The sequence below is a fragment of the Notolepis coatsorum genome, assembly GCF_963971535.1.
Source record: "Notolepis coatsorum genome assembly, chromosome: 16".
NCBI classification, from domain to species: domain Eukaryota; kingdom Metazoa; phylum Chordata; class Actinopteri; order Aulopiformes; family Paralepididae; genus Notolepis; species Notolepis coatsorum.
In genome coordinates, this window is record NC_140180.1 from 55,550,496 (window position 1) to 55,577,530 (window position 27,035).

General features: G+C 45.1%; 1 protein-coding gene across 1 annotated transcript in view; it reads left to right on the forward strand.

Annotated features, from left to right (window-relative positions):
- pcdh11 (protocadherin 11) overlaps positions 1–27,035 on the forward strand; it is a gene marked incomplete at both ends in the record, with an annotated part of 348,724 nt that overhangs the window by 202,434 nt on the left and 119,255 nt on the right. The window contains 1 exon segment of the mRNA XM_084332195.1: positions 958–1,156. Within this exon segment, the coding sequence (XP_084188321.1) occupies positions 958–1,156 (199 nt within the window).

Consider the following 27,035-nt stretch of genomic DNA (forward strand, 5'->3'; position numbering starts at 1 on the left):
CTGCAACAATACAGACGGTTAACCCTTTCACTGCCAGACGACAAAGCGTTAACCCTTTCACAACGACGCTACGGATGGTTAACCCTTTCACTACCACACTACAGATGCAAACACTTAACCCTTTCACTCCCACACTACTGTACATAAGGTTAACCTTTTCACTACCACACTACAAGTACAAACGGTTGCGTTTATGGAAGGTAAAAAATAACACATATTTCCTCAGGAGCTGCCTTTTACAAAGAAATAAAGCATTAAAACACTTTCCCGGGCGGTCAGGTGGCGTAGCGGAGATTGCGCTTGTCACCAATGCAAGAGGCTGCAGTCTCGACTCCCGGAGTCAGCATTGCGTTGGCTTGGGCTGATCGCTATACTAACTCGTTTGGCTGGGTTAGGGGGAGGGAAGCCGTGGGTGGGAAACTGGCGTTGTGGACAGCGACGCCTACAGGTCAGGTCTGGGCGCTTGCTCAGCGGAGGCAGGACTTGAGGAAGGCAGCGTGACCTCCCACACGTTACACTTCACCAATGAGAGCCCTCGCTTCCAGGTGAGAAGAGAGCCACTGGCTGTCGCCGCACGTGTCGGAGGAAGCGTGCGGATACTTCAGGGTTCCCTTGTACCGACCAGTAGGAGAACATGCGCACAACAACCAGGTAGGGTTGGCACAACGACTAAATTGGGACGGGGAGAAAAACAGAGAAAATCGGAGAAAGAGAGATAAAAAAAGAAAAAAACACTTTCCCTGATTATTTTAAACAACTAAGTAATGTATTTCCACTTTTCTCTCTCTCGCTGTGCTCATTATTGTTAGCTTCGGTAGGATTGGGCACTTTTGGAACCGTGCAAATGGGTCCCTTTCTACCTAGCAAATCCAATCAATGACTGAGAGAAAAAGAAGAACCGACTGAACAAGGATTAGTCTCTGCAATAATATGCCTCCTGTTGTTGATGTGCTCCAGACCCAGCGCCGCGTGACGTTCCACCTGCCAGACGGCTCCCAGGAGAGCTGCAGTGACAGTGGGCTGGGCGACCAGGAGCCCAGCAGCACGGCCAGCACCACCCAGCCTCTCCCACTCGGCTTCCCCCAGGACGAGTACTACGAGCAGGCGTCACCCAACAGCCGCACAGAGGGAGACGGCAACTCTGACCCCGAATCAAGTGAGTGCTACTCTGAATTGATGAACAGGGCCAGATGTGTGGGTCTGTTGCCACGGGTACATGGAATGTGAGCGCCGGTGTTGCTGACATTGGTTCCATGTGTTATTGACACTTGTGTTTCTGACGAATGCACTTTATGCTGTGCAGTGCCTGTTTGAATCACGTCTACTGGGGATTTTGGCTTCTGAAGTTGAAAGGTCACTGAGGTCAGGTAATAGCCTACTATCCAAGTGTGTTTTCATGACAACGTTCTGAAGGTAGGGATGCACAACAACACAATAAAGTTGCTGCAGAGTGAAAACCTTGTACCTCCAGCTTTGGTAATGTTCATATTTTTACTTGAAACTGAATGTTTACATGGTCCCCTATCATAATGAGACAGTTTCACGACCACAGGGTGTCCATTAAACCCATTCAAAGCCCCAAACGTTGGACTTTAAAAAAATACATTGAGTGAAGGTTATCACACACCGACAAAGCAGTGACAAATGGCTTTCTGCTCATTATCTAATTCTGTAATCTTGGGCAATGACTGAGATGACCTGAGAAAGGAAACCAGGTATATGTCCGGTCACCGGATAACTCGGATTAAATACCATGGCTCCAGATCACCTGTGTGGGTAAACTTAGAGCCAAGGCATCGCTGACACAGTCTGTACAAGACCATGACTCCTGCACCACAGTTTAAAAGCAGCAACGCCACCAGCAGCATTCCAATGAGCCAACGAAACGATCCTGCTCCATCACCACATTCTATTATTTTTTGTCCTTTTGTCACGTGAGAGCCACGTTCCTGGATGTTCCAGTCTTTGGGGGTGGGGTAGATTTGATTTCCAGGGGCAACCCCCGCTTCCCGTAATGCCTGTGCAATGGATAGAGGCTCAGATCAGTGTAAACCTCCGCCAGCCTCTCCGTGTCCCATGCGTATCAATGATGTGGCTGAATTACCCACTGCATGGAACTAGCCTGTCAAAATGCAACAGAATAATTTTGTCTCACTCCCCTCTCTCTCTCCACCCTGCAGTGAGAGCATATGGACGACAGGTATAGGAATAGATTGCGTTGCATACAACCTAGATGCAGTGTAGCCTTTTGTGTCATGGTTGAAAGTGAGACAACAATCCTCGGTGCATCTTCCCCCCCCCAGCAGACGCCCTGCCAGGGCTGTGGGTGTCACTGTGTGAGTGTGTTTGTGAATGCATTCGCCAGGCTTTATGATTGGCTATGCAGTGGTTATGGCTTCTGCTGCAATTTGCATGCGACAGCCCATCTTATTTGGGAATTTCTATATTTTCAGATATCTGGATTCTGCAAGATCTGACCAGAAATCTGATTTGCATGATGGCTTTTTGTTGGATTACTCTGACTCCCTATGTCTCTACTAGCAACAAACATAGACACACACGCACACACACACACACACACACACACACACACACACACACACACACACACACACACACACACACACACACACGCGCACGCACACATGCACGCACACACGCGCACACACACACGCGCGTGCGCGCACACACACGCACACACACGCACACACACACACACACACACACACACACACACACGCACACACACACACAAACACACACACACACACACACACACACACACACACACACACACACACACACACACACACACACACACACACACACACACCAAATTACCAAACCCCTCCCTCCCAGCTGCTCTGTGTAAAACCTTCACCCAGATGAGAACTGTAGTTCTTATGCCTGCTCCATTCATATCTGGACACAGCATTGCTCATCCTCTCATTATATTGAATGATGTAAACATCTCATACTTCATAAACTGTCCCACTTGAACACTGGGGTTTATTGGCTCCTCTCCCACTGGGGTTTATTGGCTCCTCTCCCACTGGGGTAATATTCGCTAAAGAACATTAGTTCTAGATAGTAGACCGTGCTAATGTGTATTTCTATAAATCTGAAGTGTTAATGCCACACAGGACAGACTGGATCTCGCTGGTGGAATACTGGACAAGTCAAAGCCACTGCTGCCCCAAAGCCTCTGCAATTCTCTGTAATATATCACCTCATCACACAGACTGTGATAAACGTCACTGTGACTCTCACTGCTGTAAAAGCGTGAGCTTAAAGGGATAATTCACATTTATTTTTGCACCCCAAGCCCTATTTCTTACTAACCAATGATGATGTTGCTTGTTCTTCCTCAGCACAATACTACAGTAGCTCCGGGTTGTTCACCGCACAGTACACACACCAACGCAAACACCAGTCTGTCCAAGTGGACTGAGGCTCACCGACATTGCCGTTGTCTTGCACTGTGTGAGTACATTTCAGTGAGCCCGTCGGTTAGTCAGGTCGCACAGACAGGAGCTTGACCCCACTGACCTTGCACTGGTTTATGGCTGTCCGGAGCTAGTATGAGGAATAGCATGGATTGTGCTGAGAAATCATTGGTTAGTCAAATATAGGCCAGACTGTCCCTTTAGCTCATTCCCCGCCAACAACGTTTATATACGTTATTGGGCGCCATCCTTTGAACGCCAACCACGTATATATACGTTATTTGATCGTTTTTCCTTTTTTTATATTTGTATTCATTATTCATCCAGGGACCTCTGTGTTACCATAGGGAATGAGTCTGAGATTGCCAAAGTGCAATACCGGCAGCATCCAGCTAGACGGCGGTATTGAGCACCCTTTGAAACCTTGTATCTTGGCCTGTGCAACGGTCAAATGTCACCAGGCTCACTTTTCTTTGTCGGGCGAATGGAGCGGTTATAACGATCGGATTGAGACGCGTCAAATGCTCCCGATGCATGATGTGTGGTGATTATGTTGGCGACACGATCAACACCAATACTGTGACTCGCAATCAGATAATTGGAATATTCTTTTTGGGGTACATCCTAGTGAAGGTAAGAGCTATATGATATCAATCCTGCATTGATCCAACCATGTCTTCACTCCGATCGCAACATACAGTATAGTATGTATGTAACGTTACTCCACAACGTATGCCGTTTGTGACGATCAAAGCATCAAAAAACTACCCCCCCCCCCCTTTCATGCATTCATGAGGAAACATAATACCTATGATATATATATATATGATTTGGGAATAATAACGTGTACAGGCAAGAAACGGCAACGTTTATAGTAGAATTGACGTATAAGCCTATTACTCAGCCTTTCGGGAATTACCCCAGACCACGCTATAACGATACTTATATTCACCACGGCATAACACGGGAACGTATGGATGGAAAAATTCATTCTTGTTCACATATTGAACGATAGATAGGTGATGTCAAATGGGCCATAGTATTGTATCCATAGCTATAATATGGAATATAGTTATAGCTCTACAAATAAGGTGACGCACTCCTATCTTTTAAAGCGTGGCAGTGCTAGAACGGGGCCCCGTCTAATCCCCGGCGGTCAATGAGTTAAGTGAATACAGCTGGATCATGGTACAGGGTCATATAAATACATAGTAGCTCAATTGAGTCGTTTGACTAACTACAGTATGTGCACAAAAGTACTTGACTTCACTTTTATCTACTGGTTGTTATATATGAAGCTTAGAGGAACACGCCAACATTTAAGGAAATTAGCTTATCATCTTCTCCAGAGAGAGACAATAAGTTAGATACCAGTTTCCTCTCTGTGCGTTCAGTAGAAAGCTATATGGCTGCATGTTAGCCTAGCTTAGCACAATGAATGGAAGCGGACATGACCGGTTCGGGAGAGGTGTTAGTTGGACAATGCCTAGGCTAACCGGTCATGTCCGCTTCCATTCATTGTGCTAAGCTAGGCTAACATGCAACCAGATCGTTTTCTACTGAACGCACAGAGAGGAAACTGGTATCTATCTTCTTGTCTCTCTCTGGAGAAGATGGTAAGCTAATTTCTCAAAATGTTTGCGTGTTCCTTTAAGTGCATCATTTTCACTCCCCTTACTATTATGGGAAGAGAAATTGTAAGATATAAATGCAGAGCAAAGCTAAATGTGCAAGAATATATTTGCATAACTGTCACAAACAGGTGATTTATGACAAATAGGGAGTCCACACGTGATAACAATTTAACAAAATAATTTATTTAAAAGTCCTGTGGCTTATAAATGGCCGTTTCCAGTGTTTAGCATTGTTTTATAGCAATGGGGGGTTAGTATCAATGGGTCTGTGTCTCTAATTACCATTTTGGCGGATTGCTCTAATTCAGTTGAGACATTCTCCTCCCCCAGTGAATTAGGTCATTTTGATTTGACTGTTTTGCTGACGTGAATAAGGCACTGATCTGCATAACTATGGTCTATGGTTGTAGCGCAACCATGCGAGTGGAAATACCTGCACTTCCTCAAGCGGGTGCCGACAGAGAGAGGCAGAGAACGAGCGAGCGAGAGAGAGGGAGATAGAGAGATAAAGAGGGAGAGAGAGAGAGGGAGAGAGAGAGATATAGAGGGACAGGAGCCTCTGTCGGGGAAACAAACACACACGCATTTACACACACACAACCTGACCGGTGCGTGGGGAAACACAAACACACACACACACATTTACACACACACAACCTGACCAGCGAGCAGGGAAACAAACACACACGCATTTACACATACACAACCTGACCGGTGCGCAGGGAAACACAAACACAGACGCATTTTACACAGAACCTGACCGGCACGCTGGTAGAGAGAGACAGGGAGCGCACGCAGGAGTGTGTAAATGTGTGTGTGCGCGGGGCTGGTATATTTGACTCCCACGCGCACGCCCATATTCCGATCCGTGCAATAATATTCACAGCGGTATATATTGTCATTTGAAACAAGTTACCAATGCATTGTCCCGTGGGATTATGCCCCCCTGCGGCGAAATTAATTAGTATCCCCCTCAAACTTTCTACCTCTCTCTCGACTCCCGGAGTCAGCATTGCCCTGCGGCTTGGGCCGGTCATCATACTAACTCGTTTGGCTGAGTTAGGGGGAGGGAAGTCGTGGGTGGTAATCTGGCGTTGTGGACAGTGACGCCTACAGGTCAGGTCTGGGCGCCTGCTCAGCGAAAGGCAGGACATGGTGAAGGCAGCTTGACCTCCCACACGTTACACTTCACCAATGAGAGTCCTCGCTGCCAGGTGAGAAGAGAGCCACTGGCTGTCTCCACATGTGTCGGAGGAAGCATGTGGTGGACTTCAGGGTTCCCTTGTACCGACCAGTAGGAGGAACATGCGCACAACTACCAGGTAGGGGAGGGGGGGAATTGGCATAACGAATAAAATTGGGATGGGGAGAAAAATTGAAAAATCAGGTGGAGAAAAAGAGGCCTAAAAAAATAAAAAAATAAAAACGTTTTACCTCTCTCTCTGTACCAGTCACAGACTGTGGGTGACTGTCACTCAAAGCGCTTATGGGCGGAGCCCAGCCCAAACAGCTTGGAATCTTGAAGTCGAAATTTTTTGCTTTTTAATAATTGATTTTCAAATATAAAACTGTGGGAAGTTGAAGGAAGAGGCGATACAATAATGCGCGTGACAGGTCCTTCAGTGACTTCCTACTTTATTCATTCACAGAATCCACCCGTACACACACCTCCACTCCCCTATATCTCCTCCCCTGTGACGCGTCAACTTTGGCGTGAGAGACTCCCTTAATGTGACACCACACAGGCCCCCCCCCGAACACCCAGAGTAGACATACCCTGCAACCCCAACCCATACCAAAAAAAACCCCAAAGTACTCAGCCCCTTGTAGGAGGCCTGACTACCCGACCATAACGACTGCGCTTAACAGTCAGGGGGGAAGGGGGAAGGGCACGAGCCGGCGGCCGTCCGCGCCGGCGGCGAGGCTGGACTGGGGGAGAGTCTGGGGCTGCTGCCGGGGTAGAGGCAGACACGGGCCGCAAAATTGCGGCAGGAGTGGGGTTGGGTGGACGGCCGCGCCTTCGGGGCTGAGCCAGCTCCACCGGCGCGTCCAGGGCCACGTGTGCAGGCTTCAAACGGTCCACCGATATCCGCTCCTGAAGCCCCCCTCTGTCCACCATAAAGCTCTTGGGTCCCGCTTCCAGGACCCGGAAGGGCCCATCGTACGGAGCCTGGAGTGGAGATCGGTGGGCATCGCGGCGGATGAACACGTACGGGGCTGACATCAAGTCCTTGGGGATGTAGGACAGGGGAAAACAGTGATGTGCGGGCACGGGAGCGAAAGTGCTGGCGGCGTCTCGAATGGCCAAGCGATGAGTCGCAGCTGACCAGGGGGCTGTGGCACCTGGGAGGAACTCCCCAGGGACTCTCAGCGGCTGACCCAACACGAGCTCAGCCGAAGATGACTGCAGATCCTCCTTTGGGGCCGAGCGCAGGCCTAGCATGACCCACGGCAAACGGTCAACCCAATTACTGTCCGTAAGAGCCGCCCGGAGAGCCGCCTTCATAGTGCGGTGGAAACGCTCACAGAGACCATTTGCCTGCGGGTTGTATGCCACGGTGCGGTGGAGTTTCACCCCCAAACTCTCCGCCACGGCGCTCCACAGCTCTGACGTGAACTGGGGCCCTCTGTCCGAAGTTAGATCCGCAGGGGTACCGAAACGGGCCACCCAGGTGGAGATGAACGCCCGAGCCACGTCCGCCGATGTAGTGGATGACAGGGTCACAGCCTCCGGCCACCTGGTGGTCCTGTCCACCATGGTCAGCAGGTGATTGAACCCCTGGGAGGGGGGCAGCGGGCCCACCAGGTCCACGTTAACGTGATCAAAACGTCTCTCTGGGATGAGAAATGGGGGCCTTAGTGTGCCGATGCACCTTGGCGCGCTGGCACGCTACACAAGAGGCAGCCCACCCCTTGACGTCCTTCCTGAGGCCCGGCCAGACGAACCTAACCCCCACCAGCTTAACTGATGCCTTCACCCCCTGGGTGCGACAAAGCATGTATAGCATCGTAAATGCGGCGGCGCCAGCCAGCGGGGACCATCGGGCGAGGTCGGCCTGTGGAGACATTGCAGAGGAGCGTGGCCTTACTGTCCTGGAACACCACATCCTCCAGTCTCAGTCCTGTCGTGGCCGTCCTGAATGCCTGGATGTCCATGTCCGTGCACTGGTCAACTGCCATGGCTGCGTAGTCCACACCCAGGTGCACAGTGTTGACCCGCACTCTGGAGAGGCAGTCAGCCACCAGGTTGTCCTTGCCCGCCACATGCTGCAGGTCCGTGGTGAATTCCGAAATGGAGGACAGTTGGCGCTGCTGCCGTGCCGACCATGGTTCCGTGGTCTTAGCCATGGCAAAGGTCAGAGGGGGGGCCTGTGTGGTGTCAACTTTGGCGTGAGAGACTCCCTTAATGTGACACCACACAATAATAATAATAATAATAATGTGGGAAGTTGAAGGAAGAGGCGATACAATAATGCGCGTGACAGGTCCTTCAGTGACTTCCTACTTTATTCATTCACAGAATCCACCCGTACACACACCTCCACTCCCCTATATCTCCTCCCCTGTGACGCGTCAACTTTGGCATGAGAGACTCCCTTAATGTGACACCACAAAACAATGAATTTTTTTGAAAAAAACTTTACAGATGTGTTCCATAGACATAGACATAGAAAGGGATTGTGTAAAGTTGCCCAAATAGTGAAAGGAATAGCAATGCATGTCCCCTTTAATCCTATCTAAACAAACAATAATTGACATAAACAACAAATATGTATGTATCAGAATTATCAAAGGATGCAAATTGGGTGCTGGTACAACTTGTTCCTAGGAGTGGAAAAGCAGACAGGGGAAACATATATACTAAGGCCCAGTCCACACGATCACGGGTATTTTTGACACAGAGGTTTTCAAAAAAATAAACCTCTGTACAAACGGGTGGTTTAAAAAAATAACCGTGTACTCACGCAACTGTAAAAGTGATGTAATATGGGCGGCTGGGTAGCGCAGTGGACTAAGCGTCTGTCTACCACCACAGAGCCAATGGGATCGAATCCGACTGTGGTGCCTCCGGCTTGGCCGACCATCCATACTAACACAATTGGCAGTGTTAGCGGGTGGGAAGCCGGCGTGGGTGGGTCCTGGTCATTGTAAAACAGCGACTCCTACAGTTCGGTCGGGGCGCCTGCACAGCAAGGGAAAGATCTGGGAGAGGTAGTGTGACCTTCCACACGTTACACTCTCCCAGCGAGAGTCAGCACTGTGAGGCAGTGGCGTCGCGTGGGTAAAATAACAGGGGAAGCCAAAAAAAATTTATACAAAAAAAAATTATTAAATATTTTTATTAATAATTTTTTTTTTCTTTTTTTTTTAAGTCAAGCAGTCACCATGTACACTACAGTATGGCTCGGCGGCCAGTCAAACGTTCTTTTTATTTATTTAACAGATTGCAGAATGGGTACAGTGCAGACCAGAGAAAGACGTTTGTCTTGTTTACATCAGGGTCATTAATACTGCTGGAGCATTGGTTAATTTTTGGTCAAATTTTTCCTTGCGCGATTTTGCGCGCCGCGTGGGAGCAAATTCGAGACACATATTCGGTTGCAAAAAGGTGTCCCACGGTCTCCTCTATGGCCGTGAATATTTTCACGCGGATCGGAATCACGGCGCGCCCGTGGGACACTTTTCCGTTTCGGCGAGTTTATTCCACGCTTTCTGTTTTCCTTTTCTAAGCATTTTAGGGGCTACATGTGAATCAGTAAAAGTTGCGGGACGCCCAGATGTTTCCACGATAGAAAGCTCGCGTGGATCCCATAATAGGCTCACTTAATACAGCGTTTTTAAAATCACGCGACATTTTCAGGGTCGCGAGCCGACCTTTTCCCCTCGTTTTCGATGATGGAAGTGATTTAGGAAAAGCTTCGGCACGCCGAGAGGTCCCCGTGGATTTAATCTCGCGAGGATCGGGGCAATATTCGGCCCGTGGGAACAGTTACGGGTTAATACAATGTTCAGAGTGCAGAGGGGAGGTGTGCAGAGGGGATTCCACACTCATGATTCTTCTCACAGCCCCGTTTTAAACTTTTAGGGTGTGGCAGTCAGCTCGAATCTGATTGGCTAGGATCGGATTTGGACTCTATAATGCTGGAAGCCTGGAGAAAGAGACCTACCATCTGCCTCCTCTCCTGCTGCAGTGAGCATAGTGAGGCTGACAGTGTGTTAGAGGGAGTGAGAAGGAGAAGAGGGAGACATTTAAAAAAAAAAAAAAATTATAACACAGATGCACAGATGAAAAAGAATGTAAACTATATGAAAAAAAATTATATATTTTTTTTTTTTTTTTTTTTTCATATTTCATATTTGATATTAATTCATATTTTAATATTAGGGAGGCATGGCTTCCGTTGGCTTCCATAAGGATTCGCCACTGCTGTGAGGTGAAAAGAATCGGTGGGCTGGCTACACATGTGTCGGAGGAAGCATGTGATAGTCTCCGCCCTCCCAGACCGACGGTAGGGGGTAGAGTGCGCAACAATCAGGAAGGCGGATTGGGAATTGGGAATTGGCATAACGACTAACATTGGGATGGGAGAAAAACGGAAAAAGAAGGGGGAAAAAGATATATAAAAAAATGTTAAAAGTGATATACATGTAGTACAATGCCAAAGCAATAGGTGGCGATGTAGTTCAAACATGAATGCCATTTTCAACCAATCAGAAGGGTTGAATGCGTCACTACACGTCCTGCTCAAAACAGAAACCCGCCATCTTTACCTCGCTTGAACATTAGCAACATAGCATTCATTGTTTGCAGCAAGAACAAAGTGCAATAAACAAAAAAGGATACATTCACTGTGTGTGATTGATTGATTGATTGAAAAGTGTATTAACAGATTGCAGAATGGGTACAGTACAGTACAGCTCAATACATACAATTGTTAAGGGGATGCAGACCAGAGAAAGACTTTCGTCTTGTTTACATCAGGGTCCCCCATTTTCAATTCATCATATGACACACACGACATACAGATAGACAGTACTGCTAAATCTATACATTTATGACATACCAGATTTGCAAATACAGTACTGTTTGTGATACAAAAAGTGTCCAGAAAAAGAGTGTATATACATTTGACATAGAAACTGTACATTGGAGGAGGTTGGGTAGGTGGGGTGGGGTTGGGTGGGTGGGGCTGTACATTGGAGGTGGGGGGGGGGGGGGAGGGGGGGGTTGGGTAGGGGGGGGGGGGACACTGTACACTGTACATTGAAATACTGACAAAGTCATACTTGGTCTTTACTGTACAACTGGGTTAGGACATTTGTAGGGGCCAGTTTCGAATTGCAGTCTCCCGTAGGTGTTCTTTGAGAGTTTTTGAAAGTGGGTAGTGATTCACATTCCTTTACAGCTTTGGGTAGGGCGTTCCACATTGATGTGGCATAATTGCTAAACGTGTTTAGTCCCTTGTTTGTTGTAGTCATGGTATTCACTGACCTTTGGGAAGTATTTTGACATGTACATGGGTACCTTGTTCGTGTAGTGTATCTTGTAGACCTGGGCCCTGTTTCTTGTACGTGGTTCAACTAAGTCGATCAAGATGTCATTATCCAGCTTCAGTTAACCCGATGTTTGAAGCCGGGATTTTCCTGTTCCAAGAAGGTGGATTCAGTCTCGTTAACTCAAGCCAGACTTGATTCTCAGGATCAGTGCGCGCGCCCGCCTCAGCTGAGAAGACAGCAGGTGTCGATCGCAGAAATCCTGATTCTCTAGCGGCATTGATTGATTAATTGATTTAAAACTTTATTAACATATTGCAGTACGGCTCAATCGCCTCGCCGACAAGTTAAATGCGTTATCTATAGGCTAATTTTAAGTCCCTCATTACCTCAATCAATCAGATTATATTTCTTTAAACTTGCCTGCTGGATTGAATAATCAAATGAGATCTTGCTAGCGAAAATAATTAGTTAACTGTTATACAGAATTACGATACGGCTCTCTTACCCATTGATTGATGTATAGTCAATCTCTAACTTATCTCCAATGTGGTCTAACGGGTTGTTCTTTTGACTTTCACACAGACGACTGGGGTTCAAGACCCTAGTCGTCTCCTTCTTTTTGCAATATAGGAATAATTCAATTTGGTGCACGTTGAGAGCTATATAAAGAATGACATCCTCAATGCATGTAGATTTATAATATTTTAACTTAAAACCAGGCTACTTTGGCGTATAATCATTAATATTATATTCAAAAAAATCATATTGGAAAGACCGGGTTTTGAACCCGGGTCGCTGGGTTGGCAGGCTTGAGCACTACCGCTGGACCACTGTGCCAGATGGGATAAATTCATTGTTTATACATTAATGAACGAGAGACCCGTGTTTAGAATATCGTTTGTTATGAATGAAGTTTATCTCTTTATCCTCATTCATTAATGTGACGTCAACGGCTCATTCAATTTCTCAAATCCGTCAAACAGCGCATCTCATCAGACATCTTAATCCCAGTTACAATTAAAATAACCACATAATGTGTACATCGCACGAGCGAGCGCCACCGTCGCCACGGTATATATAACGTGCATTATTTAGGACAAAGTGAATTTAGTATCAGCATTTTGGGTCTATTTTACATTTCAAAAGCCCCCTCTGGAAGAATGGAGCACAAGAACGTAATTCAGAATGGTATAATGCAGATCGTAGACTGTGGGAATAGTTTCAGGAAACGGGCCGTCACTTCTTTGCGGGGGCGTGGCGATGGTTCAGGCTAAGTTGAACTTGAACTCTGCTTTCGACCAGGCTCAAACTTTTGGATATGTTGTCATGGTGATTTGGAAAATCCACGTACATGAAACCGGAAAGTCCGGCTAACCCAGTTATCCAGTTAAAGTTATCCGGCTAACTCAGTTATCCAGGTACAAGAAACAGGGCCCTGGCCCATTGCAAGTTGCTGTACTCTGTCGTCTACTCTAAGCCATCCTGTTTGTTTGTAATTTGGTTTTTAGTGCCTTTGAGGTGATTTGGTACCATGTGGTGCAAGCATAGTCGTAGTACCCTTGAATGAGTGCTCCTGCCAGAGTCTTCAGGGTATTCTTGTTTACCAGAGAGGAGATCCGGTACAAGAATCGAGTTTGTTGGTTGACTTTTTTTATTACATTGGATGCCATTTTGTCACAGGAAAAATTTACCTCTAGGATGGAACCCAGGTAGGTAATTTCATCTTTCCTTGTGACAATATTGTCACCCACTGTAACTGAGAAGCCGTCGGTCTTGCTGAGTTTGTTATTTGAACCGAAGAGAATGGACTCTGTTTTGCCCATGTGTAATGATAGTTTGTTGTCGGCGAGCCATATGCAGATTTTGCCTAGTTCCGAGCTGAGGGTTTTTTCAACCTGTAACTTGTTTTTGTCAGAGACCAGCAGGGCTGAGTCATCCACAAACAGGAACAAGTTGCAGTCACAAGCTGACGACATGTCATTTGCATAAATTAGGAACAGTAGCGGTCCTAGTATGCTTCCTTGTGGAACACCACAGTTCACTGTTTACCTCCACCATCTGTTCTCTCCCCTCCAGGTAGGATTGTATCCAGCTCACTGATAAACAAAACCAATTGCTTTTAGCTTGTCAATCAGAATGGTGTGATTGACAGTGTTGAAGGCCTTGTGTAGGTCCAGCATGACCATGCCGCATTATTTGCCCACGTCCACCTCTTGCTTGATGTGGTCGTTCAAATAGAGAAGGCATGTGTCAGTGGAGTGGGATGTTCTGAAGCCAGATTGGAATTCGTAGATTCGATTTTTTTCCGCAAGGTACTTTTCGACCTGTTCGTATACTATTTTTTCCATGACTTTCGAGATGGATGTATGGATAGAAACAGGGCGGTAGTTGCCTGGGTCTAATTTGCTGCCCTTTTTGTGCAGGGGTGTTACTCTCGCAATTTTGAAGTCTGCCTCATTTTTTGATGAAACAAAACAAATATCAACACAATTTACCACCAAGAGCGGAGGGTTTAGTCTCACAAAAAGATCGCCGATTTTGTTAGCTTACATGCTAATGTGATTGGGATTTGCCATTATGATAGTTAGCATTGCGGCTAGCGTACATTAGCGTAGTAACGTTACACATGGGAGACTATCTTGCTGGACACAAACATTGTTGATATAGCAGTCTGGTTAATGTTGTTATATCGCTCGCTATTGGTTGTACTAGTAACGTTACCGCTAGTAGAATGAATGGATGAAAACTTTATTTAACAGATTGCAGAATGGGTACAATACAATAGGCTCAATGCAAACAATTGTTAAGGGGATGCAGACCAGAAAAAGACAGCTCTGCCATAAACACTGGAAATAATCTCGGTTACCATGTCCACACGCAACACTGCAACCGGGATGCCCACAAAACTTCACCCTGGACTCCGGTTGTAAAAGAACACGGTTGCAGTGTTCCAAAAACCCGGATGCGTGTGGACGAACAGTGCAACTGCGCACATTAAATCACGGTTACATAAAACCCTGCGTTTGCGTGGACAGGGCCTGAGGCCATGTCCCCACGTATCTGGATCTTTTGCCAAACTGATATTTTCAGGCTCCGTTTAAAAAAAATCCTCATCCACACGATAGTAAAAAATTAATTATAATAATGATCCAGACGCAAACACATAAACGCATATAAATTGCTCCAACAAGCATGCGGGCCAGTAGGTGGCGATAAGCAATATCTCAAATACCATAGTGGTACGAGCAGTCAGGGCGACTGAGAAACGATAGGAATTGTCCATTGGTTCACCCAGCCCACGTGACCATTCCTAGCATTTCCATTGGCTATATTGACATACATAGATGATAAATAGATAGATATAGCGGAGGATTATGCAGTCCAGAGGAAACAACCAATCTAGATATGTCACGATTCAATGCTTTACTTCTGCGCACTGGGCGACGGAGAGATACAATGTCAATGTTGAGATTACAATGTCAATGTTGAGATCACAATCTCCGGATTCTGAAAATAAATATGGCGAGTCCTTATCACAAACTATATATATACTAATTACAACAAGTCATTAATTAATTGTATTGTACTGTTCACGCGTGATGCCAACATCCTCAACTATCCGCAACATCAGAGAGCATCAGGTGCAGACCTCTTTTCTCGAGAGTCTATTAACTAAATTTAGAATGCAATTTGGCTTTTAACTGAAGCCGGGCGCAAAACTAGACATGTTTAGCAAAACATTAAATATCTTTGCAACAGTTTGTGATAATGCCTCGCCTTATTTTGTTTCGGAATCGCGATATTGTGATCTCAAGGTCTCAACATTGACATTGTATGATATCTCTCGAGAAATAAGCGGACGAAAAAAACGTCACTCACCACTTAAATAAATCAAAATCGTGTATTTAACAACCTCAAAAACATTCGAAACACGGTTTATATTAACTTAATAAATAAACAAAAACGAAAAATCTACTTATGTAAACGAAAATGTCTAGTAGGCCTAACTAAATAACAGATACATCCCTATTACACGCAAGCAGCGTCTGATGGCCGAATCTGTCGGCACTGGAGTATACAGTACTGTTACATCCAGACATTTATGATCTACAAGATATACAAATATACAGTACTGCTTAAAAGGCAGAGATCAATAAAAGAAAATATATACATTCGAGGTCTGTCATTTCAGCACCAGGCGCTGTCCATCTTATTACCTGCATGCGCTTCAAGGCTACGGGCGCCTATTGCCATAGATAGAACAACAGTCTGAGCATGCGTAGTGAGCTGTGGCGTCATCGTTTATCTAGACCAGTGATTCCCAACCTGGGGTCCGCGGACCCCCTGGGGGTCCGCCAGGGGGCGCAGGGGGTTCGCCAGACCACAGATGATTTTAGTTTTTTTTTTTTTTTTTTTTTTTAGATAAATATTTAATTAGCATATTTTTATCATCAGAAGCATGAATAGTCTCTCCACTACAATAAAAAATAAAGATAAATAAATAAACATCTAGACATGATTTTTGAACGTTAACAGTAGGCTACCGGGTATCCGCTAAAACGCGAATCAGTTGACTGTATCACTTTCCGTAGCTAGCCTAGCACGCTAGTTAACTTTCTCGGCTCGTCTGCAGTTTTTCGAAGGAAAGAACAGTCTCTCAAGGCGAACAAGCCCGTTGATGTTAGAGTAGCGTGGAGCAGGGGTGGAAGTGATTTACAGAAGGCTACCGAAGCCTCCTTTGAGTGTTCGCTTTTAATTGCAAAAGCAAAGAAACCGCACAATATTGGCGAGCAGCTCATCAAACCAGCCTGCAACAAAATGGTTTAGAAACTGTGCGGCCCACAGCTGGCGGATAAACTAAAATCAGTACCACTCTCGAACAATGTAGTGAAAGACCGAATTGATAAGATGTCAAGTGATTGCGAGCAGCAGCTGTCAGAAAAGCTTAGAAAGGGTCCATTTGCCATACAACTTGATGAAACTACAACTGTCGCAGATGAGGCTGTGCTCATCGTTTATGTGCAGTATATCGAAAATGAGGATCTGAAGCAGGACATTCTCATGTCAGTCAACCTTACTACCACCACTCGAGGTGAGGATATTTTTACTGCAGTGGATTCTTACTTCATTCAACATAAATGCAAACCGTTCACCATTAGGGCCTGATTTGAGAGGATGAATACAGGTCAAAGAAGCATAGTGGGTCTAATTATGATGCATATGCCTGTGTATAAGCAGTTTGTTATTAAAATGACAAAAAAGAGTATTAAAATGACAAAAAAAAATTATTTTATGGTATTTTATTAGGAGGGGGGTCCAGGAATTTTATCAGAGATGTTTGGGGGTCCCTGGGGGAAAAAAGGTTGGGAACCCCTGATCTAGACTATGCGTTTACAGTGGCTGCACGGATCCACTGAACCGATATTTTGGAAAATCTTCACTTTAAAATGCGTTTACGAAAATCTCTGTTTATGTTTCTGAAAACACTGTTTATGTGTGGATGAAAGTCCCAAACGTGGAAGAAAATATGCGTTTGGCAAAATATCCAGATACGTGGGAACATGGCCAGTGTGCAGGCAGCTCTCTGCACTGCACAGGTGAGAGTAATTGGGTTAACGACCTACCCACTCCACCATGCTCTCTGAGTCAGTAGACTCCCCATTTGCAGGTAAAGTGGGGGTCGTCACATAACTGATGATGTGTACATCTAAATAAACATAAGGACTGCATCTGTTAGCCAAGACTCCTTTTATTTTTAAAGCGTCAACACACACACACAGACACATAAACACGCGCGTGCATGCACACACACAGACATAAACACACACGTGCACACACACACACACACACACACACACACACACACACACACACACACACACATCCGCTCTTCTGTCAGAAACCTCGGAGTAATCTTCGACAGACATTTTTTATTTGATAAGCAGGTTAGTTCGGTGGTCAAAACTAGCTTTTTCCACCTCAGACTCCTGGCCAAGACCAAACCATACCTCTCCCAGAAGGATCTGGAGAGGGTGATCCATGCCTTTATTTCAACCCGGCTGGATTACTGCAATGTAAGTTGCTGCTCCGTCGCTTGCAACTGGTACAAAATGCGGCTGCTTTCCGGTACCAGGAAACGTGACCACATCACACCAGTTCTGGCTTCTCTCCACTGGCTTGATTTTAAACTTTTACTGACTGTTTTTAAAGCACTACACGGGCTGGCTCCACTGTACCTAGCTGAGCTCCTACATCACCCCACCCCATCCAGAGCCCTAAGGTCTGCTGACCAGCTGCTGCTGGAGGTGCCTAGGACCAGGCTTAAAACTAGGGGAGATAGAGCCTTTGCTGCTGCTGCTCCCCGGCTCTGGAACAGCCTCCCCCCACATAAGATCTGCCCAGAGCCTAGAGGTTTTTAAATCCTTGCTCAAAACACACCTCTTCTCCCTGGCCTTTGACCAGAGCTAGCCTAGCATCTATACATGACGTCCGCTGTCACTCTGCACTTTTTATCTAATTTCTTGTCTCTTTTATTGCACTTTGCCCTTGCTTTTTGTACTGTACCCTTTTTTGTAATTCTAGTGTATTTTATTGCATTGTATGTGTTTTTTTTACCATGTTGTGAAGCACTTTGGTTTGGCTGTTGTAATGTGCTATAATGTAATGTCATTTGTAAATGTGTAAAAAGTTGTTTTTGCCATGACAGAATCCACCTGACTCATCCTGCTCTATGTTCTCCTCCCATATGTTTGGGGATAAACTCTGTGCTGCTTCACTTCAAAAAGCAGAGATGTTGACCGTCCCAGAGATGAGAGCACCGGATGGCGACGGGGGGGGGGGGGTGAGATAGATTAGATATGGTTTTATCAATGAGCGCCAGGCTGTTATGTGGCCGAGGCCATCGCTTATCGTGACACAGAGGAAAGAGTAGAAAAATAGTTTTCTGGCAGAGAGGAAAGAGGTGACAGAGAGAGAGTCTCACGAGTCAAAGCCCTGACCGTCTGTGCCGCTTTTTGTTTCTTAAAAGGTCCTGAACGTCATCTTGCACTGAGTAATGGCTCGTGCCAAAGGCAAGCCACGTGGCCTCATACCCCTCTCTAAACCTGCATCTTTATTAGACCGGCCCGCTTTTGAAATAAAGTTCATATGACGTTTTATGCTTGTGTTATTTACGAGGTGGTTGGCAACTCATTTTATGGCCTCCATCGTTTTCCCCCCCATCACCTCTTCTATCACACATTGTTCTCTGCGCTTTTGATTTTCCACGTTCTCCTCCCTCCTCGAAAAAATTGTTAAAGCTGTAAATGAATATCATTAGTATGTGGTGCGAGGTCCAACACCCCCCCCCCCCCCCCCCCCCACACACACACACTCCCCCTTGCATCTCACAGCTGGCATTTACAAGAACTAAACATCCAGAACAATTAGGCAGGTACAATCCCTACCTGTCCCTTTTGGCCAAAACGGCAACACTTTGTACTAGATGATAAAAACTGGAAATGCATAATGATATGCTTTGCATCTATTGCCTCGGAAATGAAGGGTGGGTGGAAATGTTTGTTTGTTTGTGAAATTCTCTCACACGGAGGACAATTATAGCTGTTGCATCTGTGCATTTTAGTCATTTAGAAAAGTACTGATAAGACTATAATTGAATAAATCTAATTTGGGTGTATCCCTGGTCTCTGGAGGAGCTCGAGATTTGTCTCGCTGATGACATCAAAGGTCAGGGTCTTAGTTACCGTTTCTGGCGCTGGAGATTGTTCCTGGGATCGTTCATTTCAGAGGCTATTGATTAGAATGTCTTGGGGCCATAGGAATTGGAACAATTCTGATCGTCACACTCTGCAGTCGCCAGATGAACTGTTATGTTATGTTATTAAGCCTGTGATGCTAATTGCATCTAGTTGAGGGAAATGTCACCATTGTACCACAGAAAAAGACCATTTTCCTTTGTGGATCTTGACAGTTATTGTGTATCTGACATGATAATGACTGGCTGGCTCCTGCGGTGACGTGACCGCTGTTCAATTAAGCTTTGACGACAGGGCGGCATCAAAACAATTAAATCTGTTGTTTTTACTTTCTTGGTCAGGGCGTGCTATTAAATTGACGTCTGCTTAATGACGTCCTGAAGGGGCTCTTGCAGAACGACAGCAGTTATCACATCGTACAAAGTGATAAGCTCTCAGACAAAGTTAAGTGCAATAAAGTCGGCTGCCAGCAAATTTAAGTCCTTCACATTTTCCTCAAACAATACACCATTTTGTTCTTGGGGACAATTTGTAATATACTTATTTCTGGCTCGTATGAAGGATTTAAACGCATGTGCTTTTTACCATCTGAAAGCTGCTCACCGAAGGCAGTTCTGTCATTGTGTAGTAGTCACTGGAAGAAAGACGAAGAGAAGAAAATATATGCCGTATCTTAATCTGTGGCATATGGCTTTCAAATGACCAGCTTATATCTTGTCTTTCGACAATCTAAATCCGCTATTAAAATAAGCCAATCCCCTTTTAAACACTGTGTAAGTATAACACGATTATAGTTTCAAACATATAGTATATGTTAAACCTATTGGCATTTTACTTTGCCTCTCCCTGAATGGAAGTGCTTTATTGAATATCAGATTGCAATCAATAACTCACGTCTGATACATTCTTTAACTTACAGTGCATTTCTATGTCCAAGGCTCCAATGACACATTAAACAGTCACCAAACCCGGAGACACATAATCAGATTAAGAGCTTGCCAGGGTTCATACATTGTGAGGAAACTCTTTGATTTGAGTTGGTCCAGAAAATGTCATAATACTAGGGATGCTCGATATTGGCTTTTTTACCGATACCGATATACCGATATTGTCCAACTCTTAATTTCCGATACCTATATCAACCGATATCAACCAATACCGATATATGCAGGGTTTCCCCCCCCCCAAAAAACTGAATAATTTCAGGTAATTAACATTACATATGTCTTGTTGTGGAATTAACATAACATTATGCATACTTTTGACAATAAATAAAATCAGAATTTGTTCTTACTTGCTTGCCTGGGTAAATAAAGGTTATAGAAATGTAAAAAAATATATAATTTTAAAACCGATACCGATATTTTCCGATATCACATTTAATGCCAATATCGGTAGGCCGATAATATCGGTAGGCCGATAATATCGGACATCGCTACATAATACTGTAGCTTTCAGTCTGTTAGTTTCTCCTTGACCTGTTTCCCATGTGACCTGTTTTTGGCTCTTGGCCACATTACTTGATCTTGCGTGACAAACACAATGGAATCAGGTGAATATTCCCCAAATTGCCTGCATGCCAAGCTTACATTGAGATTAGGATTTGAGTCGGTGTATACAGCCGGACAGAGATCTGGTGCAAAGAAAATCCTGGAATCTAATAGCATTCAATGTTTGTGATCAGACCTCTACAACTGAATGAAAAAGCCAGCTGTTACTAAAAACCAAAGTGAAAAAAAAAAAAAAAACACTGTAAGATGCTTTGAAGCATATTAATGTACTTTTACTGTACGGCTCATTATGTGAGGGCAAAGATGCCATGCTGTACAGTACAGTTAGACACATTTATTATTCATACGAGCCCAATCTCAGTTTCACTTTGAGGGTTCTCATATGCAATTAGAAGTAATGAATGTGCTTCTTAATTACATTAATTTGTGCAAATTTCCATTCCCCATTGAATTGCTCTGTGGAAACATTGTGACACTGACCAATGGCGTATAATTTGCAATGTGACTAAATCCATGCGGCCTTAGCGCAATTAGCCGTAATTAGTGTTACAATGTCATCGACGACCGAGGGGAGAGAATAAGCAGACATGCGAAGGCAGAAGAGGATCCTTGCTCTGCGTGTTAAACGTACCGACTACTGTATGTAGTGATCCAAGTAATTGGCCACAGGTCAGAAATGCGGCGCACAACATCGTTGTCAGACACCTATATGGCTGACGGCTTGCTACATCATGGCCTTATCACTGGTAGCATATTTTAATAGCTGGTCAGTGATATTTTCATGTTTTTGTCATTCTCTGTTAGGGCTTTTATCTATTATCCATACTGCATCTCTGTTATGTGGTTTATTCCTTTTATTTTCTTACGCCAGTACCCCAGCATCTGCACAGCAACTTTTCTTTCCTCAGATCAGCTTACTTCCCCGCTATATATCGTCGCTCCTCTCAAATAAATAAATAAAGGCCTTTGTGCCTCGGGGCTCCCAGGAACTTTTTCCAGCTGGCCCCAGTGGGGCCAGAAACAGAGCTAAATGAAGCAACAGTGAGTATTAACCTACATAGATTATGTCTATCCTTTTAAGATTGAAGTTGTTTCTTACTAATCTTGCACCACTCGCTCTCCACTGTGTGTCTCGTATCAGAAAAAAACACTGGAACTCGTTAGCCTTTGATTAGTTTGCACCCTGGTCCTAGAAACGATCTTCAGTCAAAGCTCCAGCTTGAGCACTTTGTTCCTTTAAATCAGTTCAAACAAATCATTGGCGATCTTATGCGAGACGTATGCTCCTGATTGTGATTTGTGATTGACATTTTTACTGCAAGCTATATATTTTACCACTTTGTATTTCTACTGTAGTGTTCATTGCGTAACCTCTGCTGCCATGTTTGGCCAGGTCTCCCTCGGAAAAAGAGATGGCAGATCTCAATGGGACTTCTTGGTAAAAATAAAGGCAAACATTTGAATAAAAAGGTGATTTCCTCTGCCCCCAGTTCCCTCCTCCCCCCATCTCATCTGTATCCTTCTATAGCTCATTGGGATTTGTGGCGAAAGTGCTCAGTTCTCCAGAGGTGATGCGGAGGGGAACCCTCGTTTCATCTGGCTCAAATGCCACACCAGTTGTCTCAGGGAGAGAGACGAGCTATTGATCCGGGGGGGGGCGGGGGGTGGGGGGTGGGTGGGTGTGTGTGTCGGGGGGGAGTCAAGTCGAATAGCTGAAATCTCTCCACTCTCCTTCAAAAGACTGAAAAGTGTCACGCTAGAAACCTCTCTTCCAGTGTTTGAGGCTTCTGGTCTTTGTTGCCCGGCCAGACTCGTCTGTGAAGTTGATATGGGGGCTTTAAGGCGCTATCATCTACATCTCACCGGGACAAGCCCACAAGTCATCCATCTGGATAGAGATTATGTGACAATCAATGCATGTGATTTACAAGATACCTTCATCCTCAGATACTATGGTGATTAGAACAATTATTTGTATGGTGGAATTTGAATCTTTAACAACAAACTAATGGATACAGGCATTATAATCTGTATTAAGTTCATATGATATAGTGTAGTGTCTGCTGTGTCCCTTTGGCTATTTATCTTGCTGGAAGGATGAGGAGGCGGCTGTTTTGTTTGAACCAAGCATGGCCAGGTTTATTCCCTGTGTGAACAGCTAACATGGGTTGGGAGCAGTGCTTCCACAAAACAACAAAAGTTCATCTCTGTCTGCCTCCTTTCCCCCCCATATCCCCGCTCTGCTCCTCCACTCCACCCAGCCAGCTAGACTAAAGCACCACTCCACCCAGCCATCTAGACTAAAGCATCACTCCACCCAGCCAGCTAGACTAAAGCATTACTCCACCCAGCCAGCTAGACTAAAGCATCACTCCACCTAGTCAGCTAGACTAAAGCACCACTACACCTAGTCAGCTAGACTAAAGCACCACTCCACCCAGCCAGCTAGACTAAAGCACCACTACACCTACTCAGCTAGACTAAAGCACCACTACACCCAGCCAGCTAGACTAAAGCACCACTCCACCCAGCCAGCTAGACTAAAGCACCACTACACCTAGTCAGCTAGACTAAAGCACCACTACACCCAGCCAGCTAGACTAAAGCACCACTCCACCCAGCCAGCTAGACTAAAGCACCACTCCACCCAGCCAGCTAGACTAAAGCACCACTACACCCAGCCAGCTATACTAAAGCACCACTCCACCATAGGTGGAGAGACTTCGGCTCAGCTTCTTCCCCCAGGCCATCAGAGCCTTGAACAATGAACACTGAGTGCCACAGAACACTGAACTTTTCACACACAAGCACACATGAGCACACACACGACACGCACGCTGTGCACGCTCACACACTAGCAGCCACTTTAAACATGAGCAGGCACGCACTCATGCCGCACACACCCACACTTATGGCCAAAAAGGAAAGGTCACTTTAAAAATAGTATAACAACAGTAACAGTGTATTGCACTACCAAAGGACCTAGCATGTCCTATATGCTCTGTAAATAACTATGTACAGACACCGAGATGTCCCACCATGTTACCTGTTACCTGTTTATTGCACAATGGTGTTTTTTATTGGATTCTATTATATGTTGTACCACTGTATTGCACATCGTTGTGGGCAAGACCACCCGCATTTAATTGTATACTCTTGACTCTTGACTTGACACCCAGCCAGCTAGACTAAAGCACCACTCCACCACCCAGCCAGCTAGACTAAAGCACCACTACACCATCCAGCCAGCTAGACTAAAGCACCACTCCACCCAGCCAGCTAGACTAAAGCACCACTCCACCACCCAGCCAGCTAGACTAAAGCACCACTACACCATCCAGCCAGCTAGACTAAAGCACCACTCCACCCAGCCAGCTAGACTAAAGCACCACTACACCAGACTAGACTAAAGCACCACTCCACCAAACTAGACTAAAGCATCACTCCCCCCAAAAAAACAATCACTGAACATATAGATGTATAAAACATGGATAATGCAGATGTGTGTGTGCATCCGGGACGCGTGAATACTTTCGACAACAAATGTTTGTTTCCGCGTGCGAGTTTTGCGCTCTGATTGGCCAGGTCATGTGACATGTGCGCCAATCGTGGGACAGCAAGTTCTGCGCCTATTTCCGGGTCTAAAAGCCTGCAAACTACCTGGCGTTCTATCGCTATGCTCTAAGACAAACTTTAACCTTAACCAACTTCGAAAGAGCGCCTAAGCTTAACCAGTGTAGACACTTACGGTCCCACGATTGGGCGTACATGTCACATGACCAGCAATGACCTGGCCAATCAGAGACGCGGAAACAAACATTTGTTGTCAAAAGTATTCAGGCATCCGGGACGCTACAATATTATACACTATGAGGAACACATGCCCAGGATTTGTCGTAAATCTTCCGAAGCAACTTCGTAATTTTGATACATTGAGATATTTTTTTCTTTTTTACTTCACCACATTATATTTGATTATTATTATCATTTATTTTTTATTAACATTTAGAAACAGGGATTCACATTACATTTTTTTATGAGAAACGGATACCATCACTACTTCAAATCCAGCATTTGCAATCGTGGGTCCTAATGAATGTTATGAACGCTCAGGGAGTTGAGTTACGCTGGGAATTTAAATAAAAACACTAAAGGCTTGTTTTAACGGCAGGGTGTGTCTTTCTAACCCAAACACCACTGCCAATTGTCTCCCTTAGCCCATAGCGTTGTGACTGAGGCTTTCACAAATATAATTAAAATACTAATTTTTAAAGTTGTCGAGTCAGATGGTTTCCTCTGGATACTGTACTCTGAACTCTAGGGGCAGTAGAGAGAGACACCTCCACCATGGGGGAAGAGGCCTCAAAGCCCCCAGCCCACAATTAGCTGCCTCTGTTCCATTTCACTGACTCTGTGATTTTCCTAAGATGGAATCTAGCCTGGCCTGCATATTGAAGCTGTGAAAAGGTGATGTGTGAGAGAGGGGAATTGTCTTGGTCCTTGATCCCATCTAGCTCATATGATCTTATTAAAACCAGCCGTGAATCATTAAAGGTAGGGGGGGGGTTCCATCAGGTACCTTTTATCAAAAACAGTTTGGCTATGTGTAGGTTTTAATGATTTCTCCGGCGTATGGTGCAAAATGTAGAGTAAAAGTCAAGCACTTTACTTAATACCTAATATAGATTCACTTAATTCAATTCATACTATATATATACTGTATAGGCTCTAGTGTAAGTTCCCTAGTAGGCACACTGTCAGATGAAAACTATCTTGAACTTTTAACTTTTGAAAAGATCTGGAACAATACCCCCATCAGCCATCACACTGACTACCCTTTAAGTCGGCTGCATTGAGGTTACCTGCCTTAAAGAATGCAGCAGGAATTACCACCCCTCTCAGATGCATGGGGGGGGGGGGGGGGGGCAGGAGAAGCTATAAAATATAAATGTGATAATGTTTTATTCAATAACATTTATATTCATAGATAGCTTTTTACAAAAACCCTGCTTCCTTTCATGTGAGAGTTGGAGAGTGCATGCGAGTAATACATTTTTGGATGGCTATATAGATTATACAAACCACCCACCCCCCTTCCCCTCCACACTTCCCACCGTGCCATGTGGCATGTGGATGTACAGTATACCATTTTCAATGCCTGCCAAGGCAACATGTAGCACCACATACTTTTTAAAATTGGACTGAATTGTGCATTGAAAAATCTTCGGGGGGGGGGGGGTACAATTAGAGCAGAGGTCTAATCTAAGGGTAAAAAATGCCTGCAATTTCACATCACATAACATGGGCTTGACACCACTGCCTTCAGGGGAATTAATTAATACAGTAGAAATTGTAATTTAGTCCTAGGCAATTCCAGACCAAGTCCATGGCAAAGTGCAAAGACGAGGAATGCAAAACATTTTTGATTATAAGAAAACCAAAATACTCTGTGATTTAACAACTATCCAGAAACCTTAACTCTGTCTGGGGGTCAAAGGCCAGTCTGGTTCATATTTCAGTAAAATCATTATACAGTGGCTCACAGCTGGGTCATATTTCTATCCCTACAGCCAATGATATGGTTCTAAGTTAACAACTGCATTAGTGAGGAGGATGCGGCAGGGTCAGAGGAAGTGTCTCTCTCTCTTTTTCTCTCTCTTCCTCTCCCCCCCACTCTCTCTCTCTCTCTCTCTCTCTCTCTCTCTCTCTCTCTCTCTCTCTCTCTCTCTCTCTCTCTCTCTCTCTCTCTCTCTCTCTCTCTCTCTCTCTCTAACGCCCCCCCTGTCCCCTTCTGTCTCCCTTTTAAGATATAGCACTGGGGATAGATTAAATGCATGGTCTCATCCCTTTCTCATTTTTCACGTGCAGTCGGTCTCAAGGATAAGGATGGCCTCTGCTCAGAAGGACTTATTGACCAAAATAACTGCATCAATATGTCTCCCGAAGGCTGAGCAGAAGCCAGCCTCAGTGGGGCTGTATTTTCACTAACTCTCTCAGTCCTTCATGCTATTGACTGGGGCTGTCCTTATATTCTGAGGAACAACACGACAAACAGGGAACATATGGTCAAGACATCTGAGAGCCTAGTTGTCCTTAAAGGAGCATGTATACAGTAAGTGAAAATAATGAATGTTGACAGATGAAAAATGGGTACATTACAAACGTATTAATACTAATGCATATGCTTAGAGA